Genomic DNA, 14,030 nt, shown 5'->3' on the forward strand with positions numbered 1-14,030 from the left:
CGCACACATATCGCAGAGTGGCCTGGCCCATGCTGCCCCTGGGCCCACGCCTCTTCTGGGCCCCGAATTCACGCTTCTCCTGGGCCCCGATCACATCCCTCTGCAATCTCTCGCTGCTCCTTCGCCCCGACCTTGCCGCTCCTGCTGTACCTGCCCACGCTCCAAAATCAGCGACCTGGCAATTATGTCACTGGGAATTATCAGCCCGTCAGTTGGCATAGGTTGTAGGGAGGTTGCTGGAGAGCATTCAATGGGATGTGATTGATAATCTCTGAGTTCTGTAGATTCCCAGCATTTCCTCAGGAAACAGACACCCGACCGCACTGACCTGATGGGAGTTCTTCAAACTGATTAGACGAGTCGATAATGGCAGCACTGTTCCAAAGTGCCACGTAGATGGTGGCTGGAAAAGATTAGGTTGTATGAGATTGTCGGACAGATAGAATGCTGGTCAGGCAACAGGTGGAAATGCTGTGAGCAGAGGGGTTATCATTGTTGGGAGTGGATCTGGATGGGACCAGGACACAATTGGATTTCTGTAGGGCTCAGTTATGCTGGACATTTTTTTACAACGATTTGGATGAAGGCATGAATGGAACCACTTGTAAATTTGGGTATGAAACTGCACAGGGAATTTGGATCAAATTAGTAGGCAGCAGGCTGACACCCTGCAATGTGGGCAAATAGTATCATGCCTTTGGAGTTAAGAAATTATAGACATATCTCCACCATGCAGGAGTGCCAGTTACAGGCTACTGTTGGAGAGAGACTTGGGGTTGTCGGTCACAACAGTGCACAAGCAGTTTGAACTGGTTATAGGGAACATGGAGGCTTTGGGGGTAATGCGAGGACCAAATACAGAGCAATATACTTGGGCTAAGCACTGCTTTGATACATTGCGTTTGGATCCATGACTGTCATTGAACAAGAACTTGTCAGAAGGGACATTTCCAGTTCTGATGGGGGCGGGGGAGGGAAGTTAGAATCTGAGCTTTTGGGACTAGACAGATGGGCTAGATAAGTCCTTTCTGACTTTTTACCATGTTCCTATGTGACAGAGCAGGTGAAATTATTGGAGTAGGTTTGTAATTTTTCTGAATTTTTATTATAAATGCAACCTTTTATGGTTATTTGGTTCAGTCACACGAACTATTGTATTCGGGGGAAACAAATTCTATTCCATACAGCTGCCATGATTGTTCCTCGGCCACCCACTAGATACCCCTAAAATAAACAGACAATTCTCTCTTTAAATTTAAAAAAAATTCATACAAACCTACCCATAAATATAAACCAAAACTACTCCTTTCACATCATGCCGGGCTTCTGAGCAGCCTGGATTCTGGGAAGAACTTCTTCTTCCCCCATACTTTCTCAATTTCACGAGACCGCTCTTAAACCTGCTTTTTTTTTTAAACCCTAGGCAAAGAGACAGCAGCGGAAGTTGAACTTCCTAATCACACAAACTGAGCTGTACGCGCACTTTATGAGCCGGAAGCGAGCTTCTGGGAATGATGCGATGCAGGAGGAAATCTTGATGAAACTGGATGACAGTGTGATGTACAGACAGATTGACATTGGAGGAGGAGTGATGGTTAACGTCAGTCAGGAGGATTATGGTAAGAGTGTTGTAATACCTGTAACCACCTTACCACACACTGGTTTGTGTGTGTGTGTGTGTGTGTGTATGGTTGGTTGGTGTGTCTGTGTGTGTGTGCGTGCACGTTGGCCAGAACACCAAGAACTGCCCTGCTCCTCTTCAAAATGGTGCAGTGGCATCTTTTACATCCACCTGAGAGGACAGATGGAGTCTTGCTTTAATTTCTTATCTAAACAATTTGAAAACATCCACTTTCTCCTACTCTTGCTTTCTGTCTCAGATAATCCCTCTATTTGTGTGGTTGCAGTCTCTTAATTTTTCTAATGAGCCTCTAATATCAACTTCATCATAGGCAGTCCCTCGAAACCAGGATGACTTGCTTCCATGCCAAAAAAGGATGAGTTCACAGGTGTTTCAATGAAGGAACTAATATTCCAGATCCCGAACTACATCCTGAAGGGTGGAAGATGCCTGTGCGTGGATTTTTTTTAACGTGGGGTGACCGTTGCACACCAGCCACCACACGGGCTTGACAGAGCTAGGTCTTGGTCCAGTAGCAAGGGTTATCCAAGACGACTGGAGACCTGCTCTGTTGCATGGACCTAGTGCGCACACACATCGCAGTGTGGGCTGGCCCGTGCTGCCCCTGGGCCCTCTCCTCTTCTGGCCCCAAACTCGAGCCTCTCTTGGGCCCCTCTACAGTCTCTCTCCGCTCCTGCTGTACCTGCGCGCGCTCCAATCACCGACCTGGACCTTGCTGACGACACTCTTCGCTGCCGTTACCCTCCTGCACCAGCTCGCACTAATGTAGCACCTTATCAAACAGCTTTCAGGTAGGGATCAGTGGACGTTCATTATCTCGGCTCATACATGAAGAATGACAACGTTGGTGACAGACTGAAGGGAGTGTGCAAAAGTCCATGTGTTCAGGACAGGAAAGGGGGAACTGCAAAGGGAATGAATGCAGCACATTTTTATAAATAATGACATTTCAATCACAAACAACCACAGCCTTAAATCATGTTTAACAAGAAATACTCTGATCTGCCTCATTCTATGATTAGTATGCACTGTGTGTAGTTTCTGGATTGGTGAAGTGTGGAGTCCTCACTATGGTCTGTCTATATTATACAATATAGCTCCCAAAGGAAGATTCTGAAGCTGAGGCATTGTTAGGTGGTAGTTCCTGGGATTGATTCTCAATGTCCTGCTTTGACCATTTATTCTGTTTCAAAGTACACATTCGATTAAAGGGAAAATGGGCTCCAACACACTGTATCCTGCTCCGATCCCGTGAGAGCCCTGAACCCCCAAAACACAGTCAGCATTGCATCTCCTGTAGCTTGCCCTGAACCCCCACCACACTCTGCGTTGAATCTTATGAACCCTGCTCCGATCCCCCTACCCCGAACACACAGTAAAAAAACAAAGTAAATGGAATACCTCACTGCACTTGAAGGGAGACCCTATTTTAAAGAAAAGGAAAACTTCTCTGGCCAGTGTACCCCATTTTCCCCAGTGCCAGCCCTGTGTCTTCATGCTGGAAAATTCTCTGCCCTTGAATTGACAGACAGCAGCAGTTGATGACCCGAGATTCCTGTTCTGAGTGATGTACCTGGTGAATTTAAAGGTATTGAGGTGGGCTGATGTTGCGTTATTGAACGAGGTCAGTCCATTCCTGCACTAGCACACACATAGCCTGAGCAGTGCGTGGGCAAGGGCTGCACTATTGGCCCTGTTGGGCTCTGCTCCCATGGGCACTTGTTGCCCTCAGCTGCCTCACTCAAGTAGGGATGTGTTTGTGAGCCATAGATGGTGAACATTCGGGCTGAGCCAGATCCATCCCTTACTGGGTAAGGTGTCTATGGTCCAAGGGCGTGTTGCTGTGTTGAAGCTCTAAATACATTGCTATTCAACCCAAGACTCACCAGAAGCCTTGATGTATTAGCTCCACCATTTGCCAAGTGAAGCCCCATTTTCCTGCCCTTAACAGGTTGTTTTATGGTGATGCTGCACAGCTCCATCTCTACAGACCTGGACAACATGCACAAAGTCGCAACATCTAACCCTAAAATAGACACCACCTCAATTGAACCCTTGTATAGTGTGGAGGATGGCTGCACCTCTGGTCTTACTGTTTGTACAGGGAATCCACTGACCACGAGATGGTCCTAATGTCCTAATTCAGAATTCAAACTGAGAACTCTCTTCTATATTTCTCCCAAACCATCAACCTCATGAACAAAAGTCATTTGGTCCACCTAAGACAAGAAACCACAGAGGGCAATGTGTAACCAGTAATAGTAGCATTCAGAATATTTATTAATGTCTGTATGCATTGATGTGTGTGTCTATGGGTGTGCCTATGTGTATGTAGTAATGCTTGGGCTTTTAGTATGCGTGTATTTAACATTGTCACCGTTACCTTCCCTCTCTGCACTGCGCCTGTCCCACAGCTGGAGCATGGTTCTGTGCCTGTCCATAGCCCGCCGCTATATGACTGGTTAGCTGATGGAGTGCCCCACCCAAAACCAGAACCTGTTCCCTCTTGAATGCTGATATGCCTGTTGTGTATTTCCAGAATTTGCAGTTTTTATTTTAGATTTACAGAGGATGCAGAATTTATTTGTTCTTTGTTGAGTTCAAATTTCTCACCCTTGTTTTTAAATTGCTCCATTACCTTACCTTACTTCACTCCAGCATACCTTAGTGCCCGAAATATCTCAACGTATCCGCAGACTTTCCTTTTAACCGTTGCTCCCTCCGCTCCAGTGTTGGTGACTACGTGTTCACTGACTCTGCTGATGCCCTTTGGAATTCTCTACCCACTCCCCCTGCCTTGCCAACTCAACCCTGCTTTCAGAAACCTCCTCAATACCACCCTCTTTAACCAAGCTTTCGTTTCCCATTCTCGTCTCACCACTCCCCTCCCCTCTCCTCAGTTCCGTGTCCATCATTTCTCTTTCCTCTTTATTGAGTGCTCAGAGACAGCTTCCTGTGAGGGGTGCTATGTAAATACATGTTGTTGACCTGTGCAATCTGGAATCTCTCTACTGTGCATGTGCACACGCTGACCGTGACAGTCCCACCATTTCCGCACAGTGGCCTGCAGCTTGTTTTGATGCTTCCATTGTGTAAGGATGTAGCCAAGGCCATGGGTAGACATGTTATCATTGGCCTTCTGTCAGTCTGACTTCCTCATGATTATGGACATGGAAGCTTGGGAAGTCACATGCCTGAAGTAGACACAACTCTGCAGCTTGCAATTCTTGCTGCCTTACAGATGCAGTGAGTTTAACCCTTTCATGGCACTGTCCTTTTGTTAAAACATTCTCACTTAGAGGAGTCTTTGAAGAGATCGAATTGAAATGTTTGAGCGAGTGACTTTCTGGTGATGCTTCAAATCTCAGCGATGCAGGATAAAAGTGAGGCAACTTCATTACCCAAAGAGGAATCGTGTGGTGGAACGAGATACTAGGGCAGACCATCGAAGCAGAGGATATAATTGGGGCCAGGAGACAATTGGAAGGCTTTCTAGGAAGTAAAAGAAGTGATGATATGGTGGCGAGGCGAGGTCGAGGGTTACTGTGGGGAGGTGGGGTTGAGGGTCACTGGGGAGGCGGGGTCGAGGGTTACTGTGAGCAGTGTGAGGTCGAGGGTCGCTGCGGGGAGGCGGGGTCGAGGGTCGCTGAGGGTCACAGCGGGGTCGGGGGTCGAGGCGGGCAATCGGAGGTCGCGGCGGGCAGTGCGAGGTCAAGGGTCGTGGCAGGCAGTGCGAGGTCGAGGGATACGGTATGGAGGCGAGGTCTTGTGACACGCTGACAAGGCGAGGTTGTGGGATATGGCGGAATGTGAGGATCCATGAGTTGGGACTTACGACCTCTCCTTGAAAACTCTTATTGCCACCCAAGAGCCTTTGCTTGTCCTCCATTTAGGTTAGTCCTCCGCACTCTGCTTACCAGTTAGCAGTAAATTAGGGCATGTTTAGAGGCTGGTTGGTGCCTCTCTTGCTCGAAGTAAAGTTAACAGAATCTAGCTGCCCACCCTCTCTAAAAGGCCCTAGTTAAACAGTGAGTTGCACTTCAACACGAGTTCCAGTGCGAGCACAGTCATGGAATGTTTCGGGTCTTAATGTGTGTGACGTTTCTCTGTTTTGCAGATAGTGAATACTATAAAGCACAGGCGCTGAAGAATGCAGAGGATGCCTTTCGAGTGCAGCAAGCCAGAGTGAGTGGCTCAGGTTTTCAGTGTGTTGATATCAATCATGATGTTCCAGTTGTGACTCTCCTGGCCGAGTCCCTGGGGTGGAAGGTGTGCCTCACACTAATGGCTTGGTTTGTGTTGTGCTATATTTTCACTAAACCCGTTTAGAAGTAGTGCAGGTTGTAAGTTGTTGTTGGAGCCCTGATGAAGAATGAATGGCAAGAACACCTGATTCATGTATGACATTTACCACAAATGTGTCTAAGGTAAGGTTGCAAATTTAGTGCCAAATTGGGGGTAGTTTTGTGCTTGAAACTTATCTTCTCCAGGAGCTGAGCTGAGACTTCCTTAAATCACTTCAGATCTTGTAGACATCTTTGTTCCATCATCATCCTCATCGGCAGTCCCTCGAAATCGAGGAAGACTTGCTTCCACTCTAAAAGTGAGTTCTTAGGTGGCTGAACAGTCCAATATGTGAATTACAGTCTCTCACAGGTGGGACAGACAGTGGTTGAAGGAAAGGGTGGGTGGGACTGGTTTGCCGCACGCTCTTCCCGCTGCCTGCGCTTGGTTTCTGCATGCTCTCGGCGACGAGACTCGAAGTGCTCAGCGCCCTCCCGGATGCACCTCCTCCACCTCGGGCGGTCTTTGGCCAGGGACTCTCAAATTGCAACACTGACACTTATCAGGGAGGCTTTGAGGGTGTCCTTGAATTGTTTCCTCTGCCCACCTTGGACTCGCTTGCTGTGTAGGAGTTCCGAGTAGAGCGCTTGCTTTGGGAGTCTTGTGTCAGACGCGCAATCAGTGTGGCCCGCCCAACGGATCTGGTCGAGTGTGGTCAGTGCTGGATTCACACCCAGGTCTATGATGATAAAGTAAGAACTGTTGGTTTTCTGAGTGGCAGAGTTCATTCTGAAGGGCTTCAGAACGCGGGTTACATTGGTGTGTTGACAGTATGCTGTTTATTACAGGGATGGTGCTTAATGTCTGGTTGCACAGCTATTCACTTGCACTCATTTTACAGTGAATTGTTGGTTGTGTGATTTCTGAGTGAGCACAGGGCAAACGAGAACAACAGTTGATATCTATTTAGCTTGTTCAGTATAAAAAACATTCCTGTGTACTGAAATGCTGCACTGAGGGGAGAGAGATTAGGGGGATGATTGAAAGCTTGGTTAAAAAGATGGGGTTTTGAGGAGTTTTTGACACAGGAGGGAGAAATGGAGAGGTGGAAATGTGAAAGAAGGGTGTTCCAGAGAGTGGGGCTGAGATCTGAAGGTTGAACATCCAAGGTCGGGGATGGGGGTTACACAAGGCCAGGGTGAGATCTGCAGCACGCATGGGGGCATAAACTGCTGGAGAGATACAGTGGGCAGGGCCATGGAGGCATTTGCAGATGAAGAGTTTAAATGGAATATGTTCGTTATAAAGAGCTGGTGCAGATCATCAAGGGTAGGGATGATGTGCGAGAGGTTCTGAATGTTGGACAGGGTGTGCATGGCTGAGTTTTGGATAAGTTGGGAGTTTCTGGAGACAAGGAAGTTATTGGGAAATAACAATCATATCTAGAGGAGATAAAGTTCTTGTTGAAACCTATGACTATGGTAAGCTGTGGTGCTATATACCAACAGGAGGGCTGACCTTTCCTTCTCTGGTGCCTAATGTCAACCTGTTTACGTGCCTGCTTGCACTGCTACCCTTCACCATGTGAGTAGTGCTGCTTCCACATGTGTCCAATTACATTCATACATCCTTATTGGAAAGTAACGTCTTGGTGCAATGAGAGATAATTAAGCTGCCTGCTGGCTGTTTTGTGCTGTGGATTAGAGGATTTGTTTTTTACTGTGTTGTATGGGGAGCACGGTTTGATGATTTTCTCCTGCTCATGGATTTTAACAGTGTTGTTACTGGGTGGAGTTGGTAACTTAGTGCCTGAAAATGTAGACCTGTTGCAGCGCAAAGTAAATATAGTCTTGCATGTTCTGTGCTTAATGATAGTGACTAAGTGTAGGATTCAAGTGAATAGCCTCCCCTGGGTGAATGGGATTATACCCAGCTACATTGAGGAAGGTGTGGATTCTGAACTTCCACATGTCCAGCGTATCATCGCTTGGAATGAGTGGACACTCGATGGGACATTGACATTTACTCCATTCTCGCAGTGTGACAGCAGGAACTGAAATTCCAAATCACACAGTAATTGTTGTGCTGCAGGCGATCGTATCCACTGCAGCACTGGGCTCAGAACAGGCAGCTCCTCTTCCAGCCTGCACCTCAACAGCCAAGAGCTTCATTACAGCTGGCTACCACCGTGTGTTATTTTTTTTTTCCAGACACGATTATTCGACGAAGAGGCAAAGGAGAGTCGCATGGCAGCACTGCGGGCGGCCAACGAGTCTGGGACGGGCTTTGGGGAGAGTTATAGCTTGGCCAATCCTTCCATTCGTGCTGGTGAGGACATCCCACAGCCTTCCATGTTCAATGGAAAACTCAAGGCCTACCAACTGAAGGGCATGAATTGGCTCGCTAACCTCTATGAACAGGTAAGATCTGAGCACAAAAACAGATGTGTGCTTGTGTGGATGCAACTCCGAGAGCTTCAATGGTAGTGCGTGTCTCACGAACACATTATTGTCCATGATGGGCTGTGTGGGTTGGCTATGCGTCCCATGTCTGAGTGCAGCTGTTTCATACCACTATCTGCACCTCTTGGAATTACTATTTTTATATGGTGCACTAAGGAGCGGCTACTCGCCCAGTAATGGTCGTTTACCTGTAGGGTTTTCCTTTTACAAAGGAGACAATTCAAATTAGTTGTATCACCATCTCCAAACACCCGATTGACCCTGTGTGGTACAGGACTGTGGTAGCTCACAGACTGCACCAACTGGCTGCCTCCAAACATTGGGTTACCATTACATGCACGTCTTGGTACCATTTTGTAGCCTGTTTGAAGGGAGCCCTGGCTAGGAATGCTGCATTAACTGTTATGCCGGTCTGATAGGAGTACAGTTTGTTTGTCTCAACTGTGGCTCCTTGTTTTTACATTTCCTTTTCTTCTCTCTCCAGGGTATCAATGGGATCCTGGCTGATGAAATGGGGCTCGGGAAGACCGTGCAGAGCATTGCTTTCTTGGCACATTTAGCTGAGGTGAGATTTATAAAGTATTTGAATATTAGAAAGGTCAGCACAGAACCTTGCTGCATGGAAGCAAGCTCTTGCTCTGTGCTGTACTGCTTTAGATCAATTGCACTGGCAGATCAGACCACTCTTCAGGAGACCCTTTCTGTGTAACGAGACTACCCCCATATATCTGTTTCTTCCATTTGGTGTAAATTGCACATCAGTTCTTTGTTCTTCATCTGTTCTTCCGGCTGAGGTGTAACATGGATTAGATACAGAGTAAAGCTCCCTCTACACTGTCCCATCAAACACTCCCAGGACAGATACTATACAGGTTAGATACAGAGTAAAGCTCCCTCTACACTGTCTAATCAAGCACTCCCAGGACAGATACATTACAGGTTAGATGAAGCTCCCTTTGGAAATGAGCTAAGTAGAAGCCCTCTTACACAAAATGTTAAATTATGGCACACAAGCTGAGCACGGCTACAATATGCAACAAACTGAAGACCCTGGTGCACGCAGGCCAACTCCCATACACAGAAAAACAAGACCTCCCCCTTTCATATTTCAAGCTGCTCTGCCCCGCTTTCAGCAGCCCACTGTCCACCCTCCCTCCTCAATGCTTGCACCGCCCCTCACCACAATTTAAAAGCTGATTGAGCAGCCTTTTCCCTGTCTGACAGGCTGAGGAAGTTTCAAGAGTCAGAGCTGAGCATGTCTAAATCAGCTTTGTGCACAACGTGGGCAGGGTAGAAGGAGGGTGAATTTAGTTGTTTGTCCAACACCACTGCTCTACAATGTCCAGAATTCGTGCTGTCATTTGGCAAGAGCACCCCCTTCCACTTGTGTTACATTTCTATTCCTACAGCTCTCACCTTTGTGGGCTTGCTGCCAGAAGCTGTTTACAATTGCTGGCCCATTTCCGAAGTGCAGAGTTAGTGTTGTGCTGTCGGATTGCTGCGGTGTCTTCACATAACCGCCTTACAGGCAGCACTGGAATCCAAACATCACCATCTGAGGCGAAAGCCACTCAGCCCATTAACCACTGCTCATACAAATAGGATTATTGCAGGCTTTTTAATAACTAACCACTGAATTTAATGCATTTTCTTTTACTGAATTAATTCTTGTGCAGAGAGAAAACATCTGGGGTCCATTCTTAATCATCTCTCCCGCCTCCACACTCAACAACTGGCACCAAGAGTTCTCCAGATTCGTCTCGCGATTCAAGGTAACAGGCACGAAGGGGAGAGTGGTGCAGCCGGGCTCTGCAGTGCTGATGTATCGGGACTGAATGTCAGTAATGCTGCAGTCATCACTGCTGCACGCTGCAACTCGAGTTTGGAGCACATGTGTGTAGCCAGACGTGCACGGTCAGCAGTTACCTTCCCGTCTTTCTCTTCAGTTTGCACTCTATGGGATACATTGCAACTATTACAATTCTGCTTGTATGCCAACCAATGGTACAACAGGTCCAATGGTTTGAACAGCAGGAACATTGCCAGTGCTCTGTCGTAGGAAGCTGTGCAGCCGTAGCTCGTTGAAATCCACCAGTGCACACGATGGGCTCACAAAGCCTTGCATGATGCTGACCTGTGCCTATGTTCTCTGAGTTTCCATGAATGGATATAGTGTGCACACTGCATCAGTTAAACAGAAACTCTACCTGTGTGGATGTCTCAATAGATTGAGATTAAAGCTATTAAACCTGGCACTAGGTGGCAGTATTGTATTATCAATTACTCTGCTGCAATTGAATGTGAGCACACGTGCTGTCAGTAAACCTGGACACATGCACTGAGGAATCCTCGAAGATTCTGTATCGCTTCCAGAGAAAGGGGCACATTCAGTTAACTCCTGGGTGATTGCTTGTAATATTTAAGGATGGTTAGGAATTGTAAAAGTACAAACGAAAAATGGAGGTTATGTTAAGCATGGATTTCAGCCCCTGTCCACTTACTTCTGAGTGACTGGCTCTATCTCACCCGGTGTTGGATAGACAGAAGGGGCTTGCATTGGGAAGAAATATTCTGTTTTATTTTATGTTGGACGTGATTTACTTACTCTCTTGTGATTCAAATGCATTTCCATTTTAAATCAAGTCCCTTGAGGCTGAATATTGTCTCTGTTAAAAGGATATCAAGAAAGAAAGAAAGAACTTGCATTTGATATAGTGCCTCTCATGACCTCGGGACGGACCAACGTGTTTCACAGCCAATTCATTATTTTTGAAGTGTATCCAGTGTTATGTAGGAAACGTAGCAGCCAATGTGCGCACAGCAAAGTCCCACAACCAGCAATGAGATAAGTGACCAAATAATCGGTGTTGATTGAGGGAGAAATATTGGCTGGAAAACTTTTGTTCTTCATAATAGTGCCATGGGATCTTTTACATCTACCAGAGAGGGAAGTCGGGGCCTCGGTTTAACGTCTCATCCAAAAGACGGCACCTCTGACAGTGCAGCATTCCCTCAGTTGGAGAAACCAGATGTAGCTCTGAACCCACTCCATCATGGACAGTGCATAAAACACCCTGTCCAATCCCACTCTTCTCACTCCCCATCCTAATAATATCCCACCCAGTCTAATCCCCCCCCCCCCCCACTGCTCAATCCCCATCCTTTTAATATCCCACCCAGTCCAATCCCACTCTTCTGCTCACTCCTCATATCCTTTAATGCCAGTTTGTCTCATTCCAACATTGCAGTTATGGCTCCTGCCCTTAACATCCTATCTGGTCTAACCTTCCTCTCCTGCTTGCTTCCCATACCCTTCAATGCCCGACTTGTGTCGCTTCAGATACCCTTTAATATTCCAGTGAGTCTTGCAGCACTCCCTGCTCCCCATACCCTCCGTTATCCATCTTAATCTCATCCATCCCATTTGCTCTGCATACCCTTTATTATTTCACCATGTCGAATCCCACTGCTTTTCATACCCTAAATATCCCAGCTAATCTATTTGCAACCTCCTAGTCACTTCCCAAACCTTTATTCCTCTTTTCCATGTAACTCAATTTTAACACATTTAATGGGCACTGTTTAAATAGCAGTTTGAGGCAAGATAATTCTACATTCCAACCACTTGCGTACAGAACTTTTTTCTAATCTCCATTTTAGTTCTGTTTGTGATTATTTTACATTTGTATCCTTTCTTTACCATCTTGCTGATCACAGAAAACAATTGATCACTACTCACCTGATCATAATCCTCAGGACCTCTATCAGATTGCCTTTTCCGTTGTTCTTGTATCCTTCCTATAATGGGGGAACAAAATTGTACACAGTACTCCCGACTGGAGCCTAAGATCTTGTGCAAATCCAACATTACCTCATAGCTTTTTAATCTATACCTCTAGCTACAAAACCAAAAAATTCTGTTTCCCTTTTTATGGCTTTATCTATTTGTTAATTTTATATGTATGCATCAGCCATTTAGGGTAGCGCATTCTACATTTTAATAACCCACCAAAAAAATCTTCTAACATCCTCCTTTGTTCTAGTGACAATCTGCAGTCTGTGCCCTCTTGTTGACAATTTTCTAACCGATGGAAATCTCTTTCATAACTTGCCCCCTCAAAATCTTTCCTAATTTTCGAAAGCTTCTATTTGATCCCCTTGTAACCATCTCGTCCTCCAACACATTCAGCCCCAGGACCGTCACACAGGTGCTTCTTGCCTCCATCAATCTTCCCTTCCTCCTCCAAATAAAAAAGTTTGACTTTACGGATCAGTATTTCCTGGTTTCCCTCCCACTTCTTCGGTAATGCCGGTTCAGAAGCAACACTCTGGCTCCTGACTCCAAAGGTTGTGGATTGAAGAGCCACTCTCAGGTCTTGAGCAAAGTGCTGACACTTCAGTGCAGTGCGAAGGGGGCGCTGCATCGTCCGAGGTGCTGTCTTTCAGATGAGACGTTGAATCTTATTTGAAGAACAGCGTGGTGTCCTGACCAACATTAATCCCTCAACATGCCTAGCAAAAATGAAATGATCTTGTCATTTATCTCACTGCTGTTTATGGAACGTTGCTGTGCACAATTGGCTCCTGTCAGCATAACAACAGTGATTGCATTTGAAAGAATAATTCATTGACTGACAGCCTGAGAACATGATAAGGTCCTATACAGATGCAAGGTTTTTTATCTTTTTATACTCTGTTCTATCTTTTACCTTGGTTTTCAATTAATAAACTGTACTGAATACTGGACTATGAGTAGCTGCTGAAACATGTTCAGTATGTTTGTTTTCCTTCCATTTTTAGGTGCTGCCTTACTGGGGGAACCCACATGATAGAAAAGTGATCAGGAAGTTCTGGAGCCAGGTAAGGTTTACTCTGACTCCTATCTCATTGACTGATAACCGCTATATTTAACCATCAGACAGGATTGGACACTCTGTGAACAGCTCAGTATAGTGCTTTATTCTACTCCCCTCATAACTCATTGGGTCCGCAAACTGCCTGGTGTTCAAACATGCCAGGCACACCCGGGATTGATGGCTTATCTCAGTCTGGCAGTGCTGGAGAGCAGCAACTGATCCTGGGGTAAGGAAGGGGAAAGTTATACAGGTCTCAACACTTGCACTGTGAACCTTGTTGGCCAATGTCTTGGGTGACGGGGTGAGGCTGCCTTTCCTTCCATGGTTGAAATATATCCTGAACCATAAGAACATAAGAAATAGGAGCAGGAGTAGGCCACCTTGCCTCTCGAGCCTGCTCCGCCATTCAGTAAGATCGTGGCTGATCTGATCATGGACTCAGCTCTACTTCCCTGCCTGCTCCCCATAACCCTTTACTCCCTTATCGCTCAAAAATCTGTCCACCTCCGCCTTAAATATATTCAATGACCCAGCCTCCACAGCTCTCTGGGGCAGAGAATTCCACAGATTTACAACCCTCTGAAAGAAGAAATTCCTCCTCATCTCAGTTTTAAATGGGTGGCCCCCTATTCTGAGACTATGCCCCCTAGTTTTAGTTTCCCCTATGAATGGAAAAATCCTCTCTGCATCCACCTTGTTGAGCCCCATCGTTATCTTGTATGCTTCGATAAGATCACCTCTCATTCTTCTGAACTCCAATGAATATAGACCCAACCTGCTCAACCT

General features: G+C 46.3%; 1 protein-coding gene across 1 annotated transcript; it reads left to right on the forward strand.

Moving 5' to 3' along the window:
• Positions 1-1,423: 1,423 nt before the first annotated feature.
• On the forward strand, positions 1,424-13,248 carry LOC139247241 (chromatin-remodeling ATPase INO80-like; the record flags this gene model as incomplete). Its single annotated transcript, XM_070871576.1, has 6 exons — positions 1,424-1,619; positions 5,760-5,827; positions 8,137-8,346; positions 8,873-8,953; positions 10,065-10,160; positions 13,189-13,248. Coding segments are annotated over 6 exons (711 nt in total), but the record flags the coding sequence as incomplete, so codon positions are not given.
• Positions 13,249-14,030: the final 782 nt, after the last annotated feature.

The sequence above is a fragment of the Pristiophorus japonicus genome, unplaced genomic scaffold, assembly GCF_044704955.1.
Source record: "Pristiophorus japonicus isolate sPriJap1 unplaced genomic scaffold, sPriJap1.hap1 HAP1_SCAFFOLD_2655, whole genome shotgun sequence".
Classification (NCBI taxonomy): Eukaryota; Metazoa; Chordata; class Chondrichthyes; family Pristiophoridae; genus Pristiophorus; species Pristiophorus japonicus.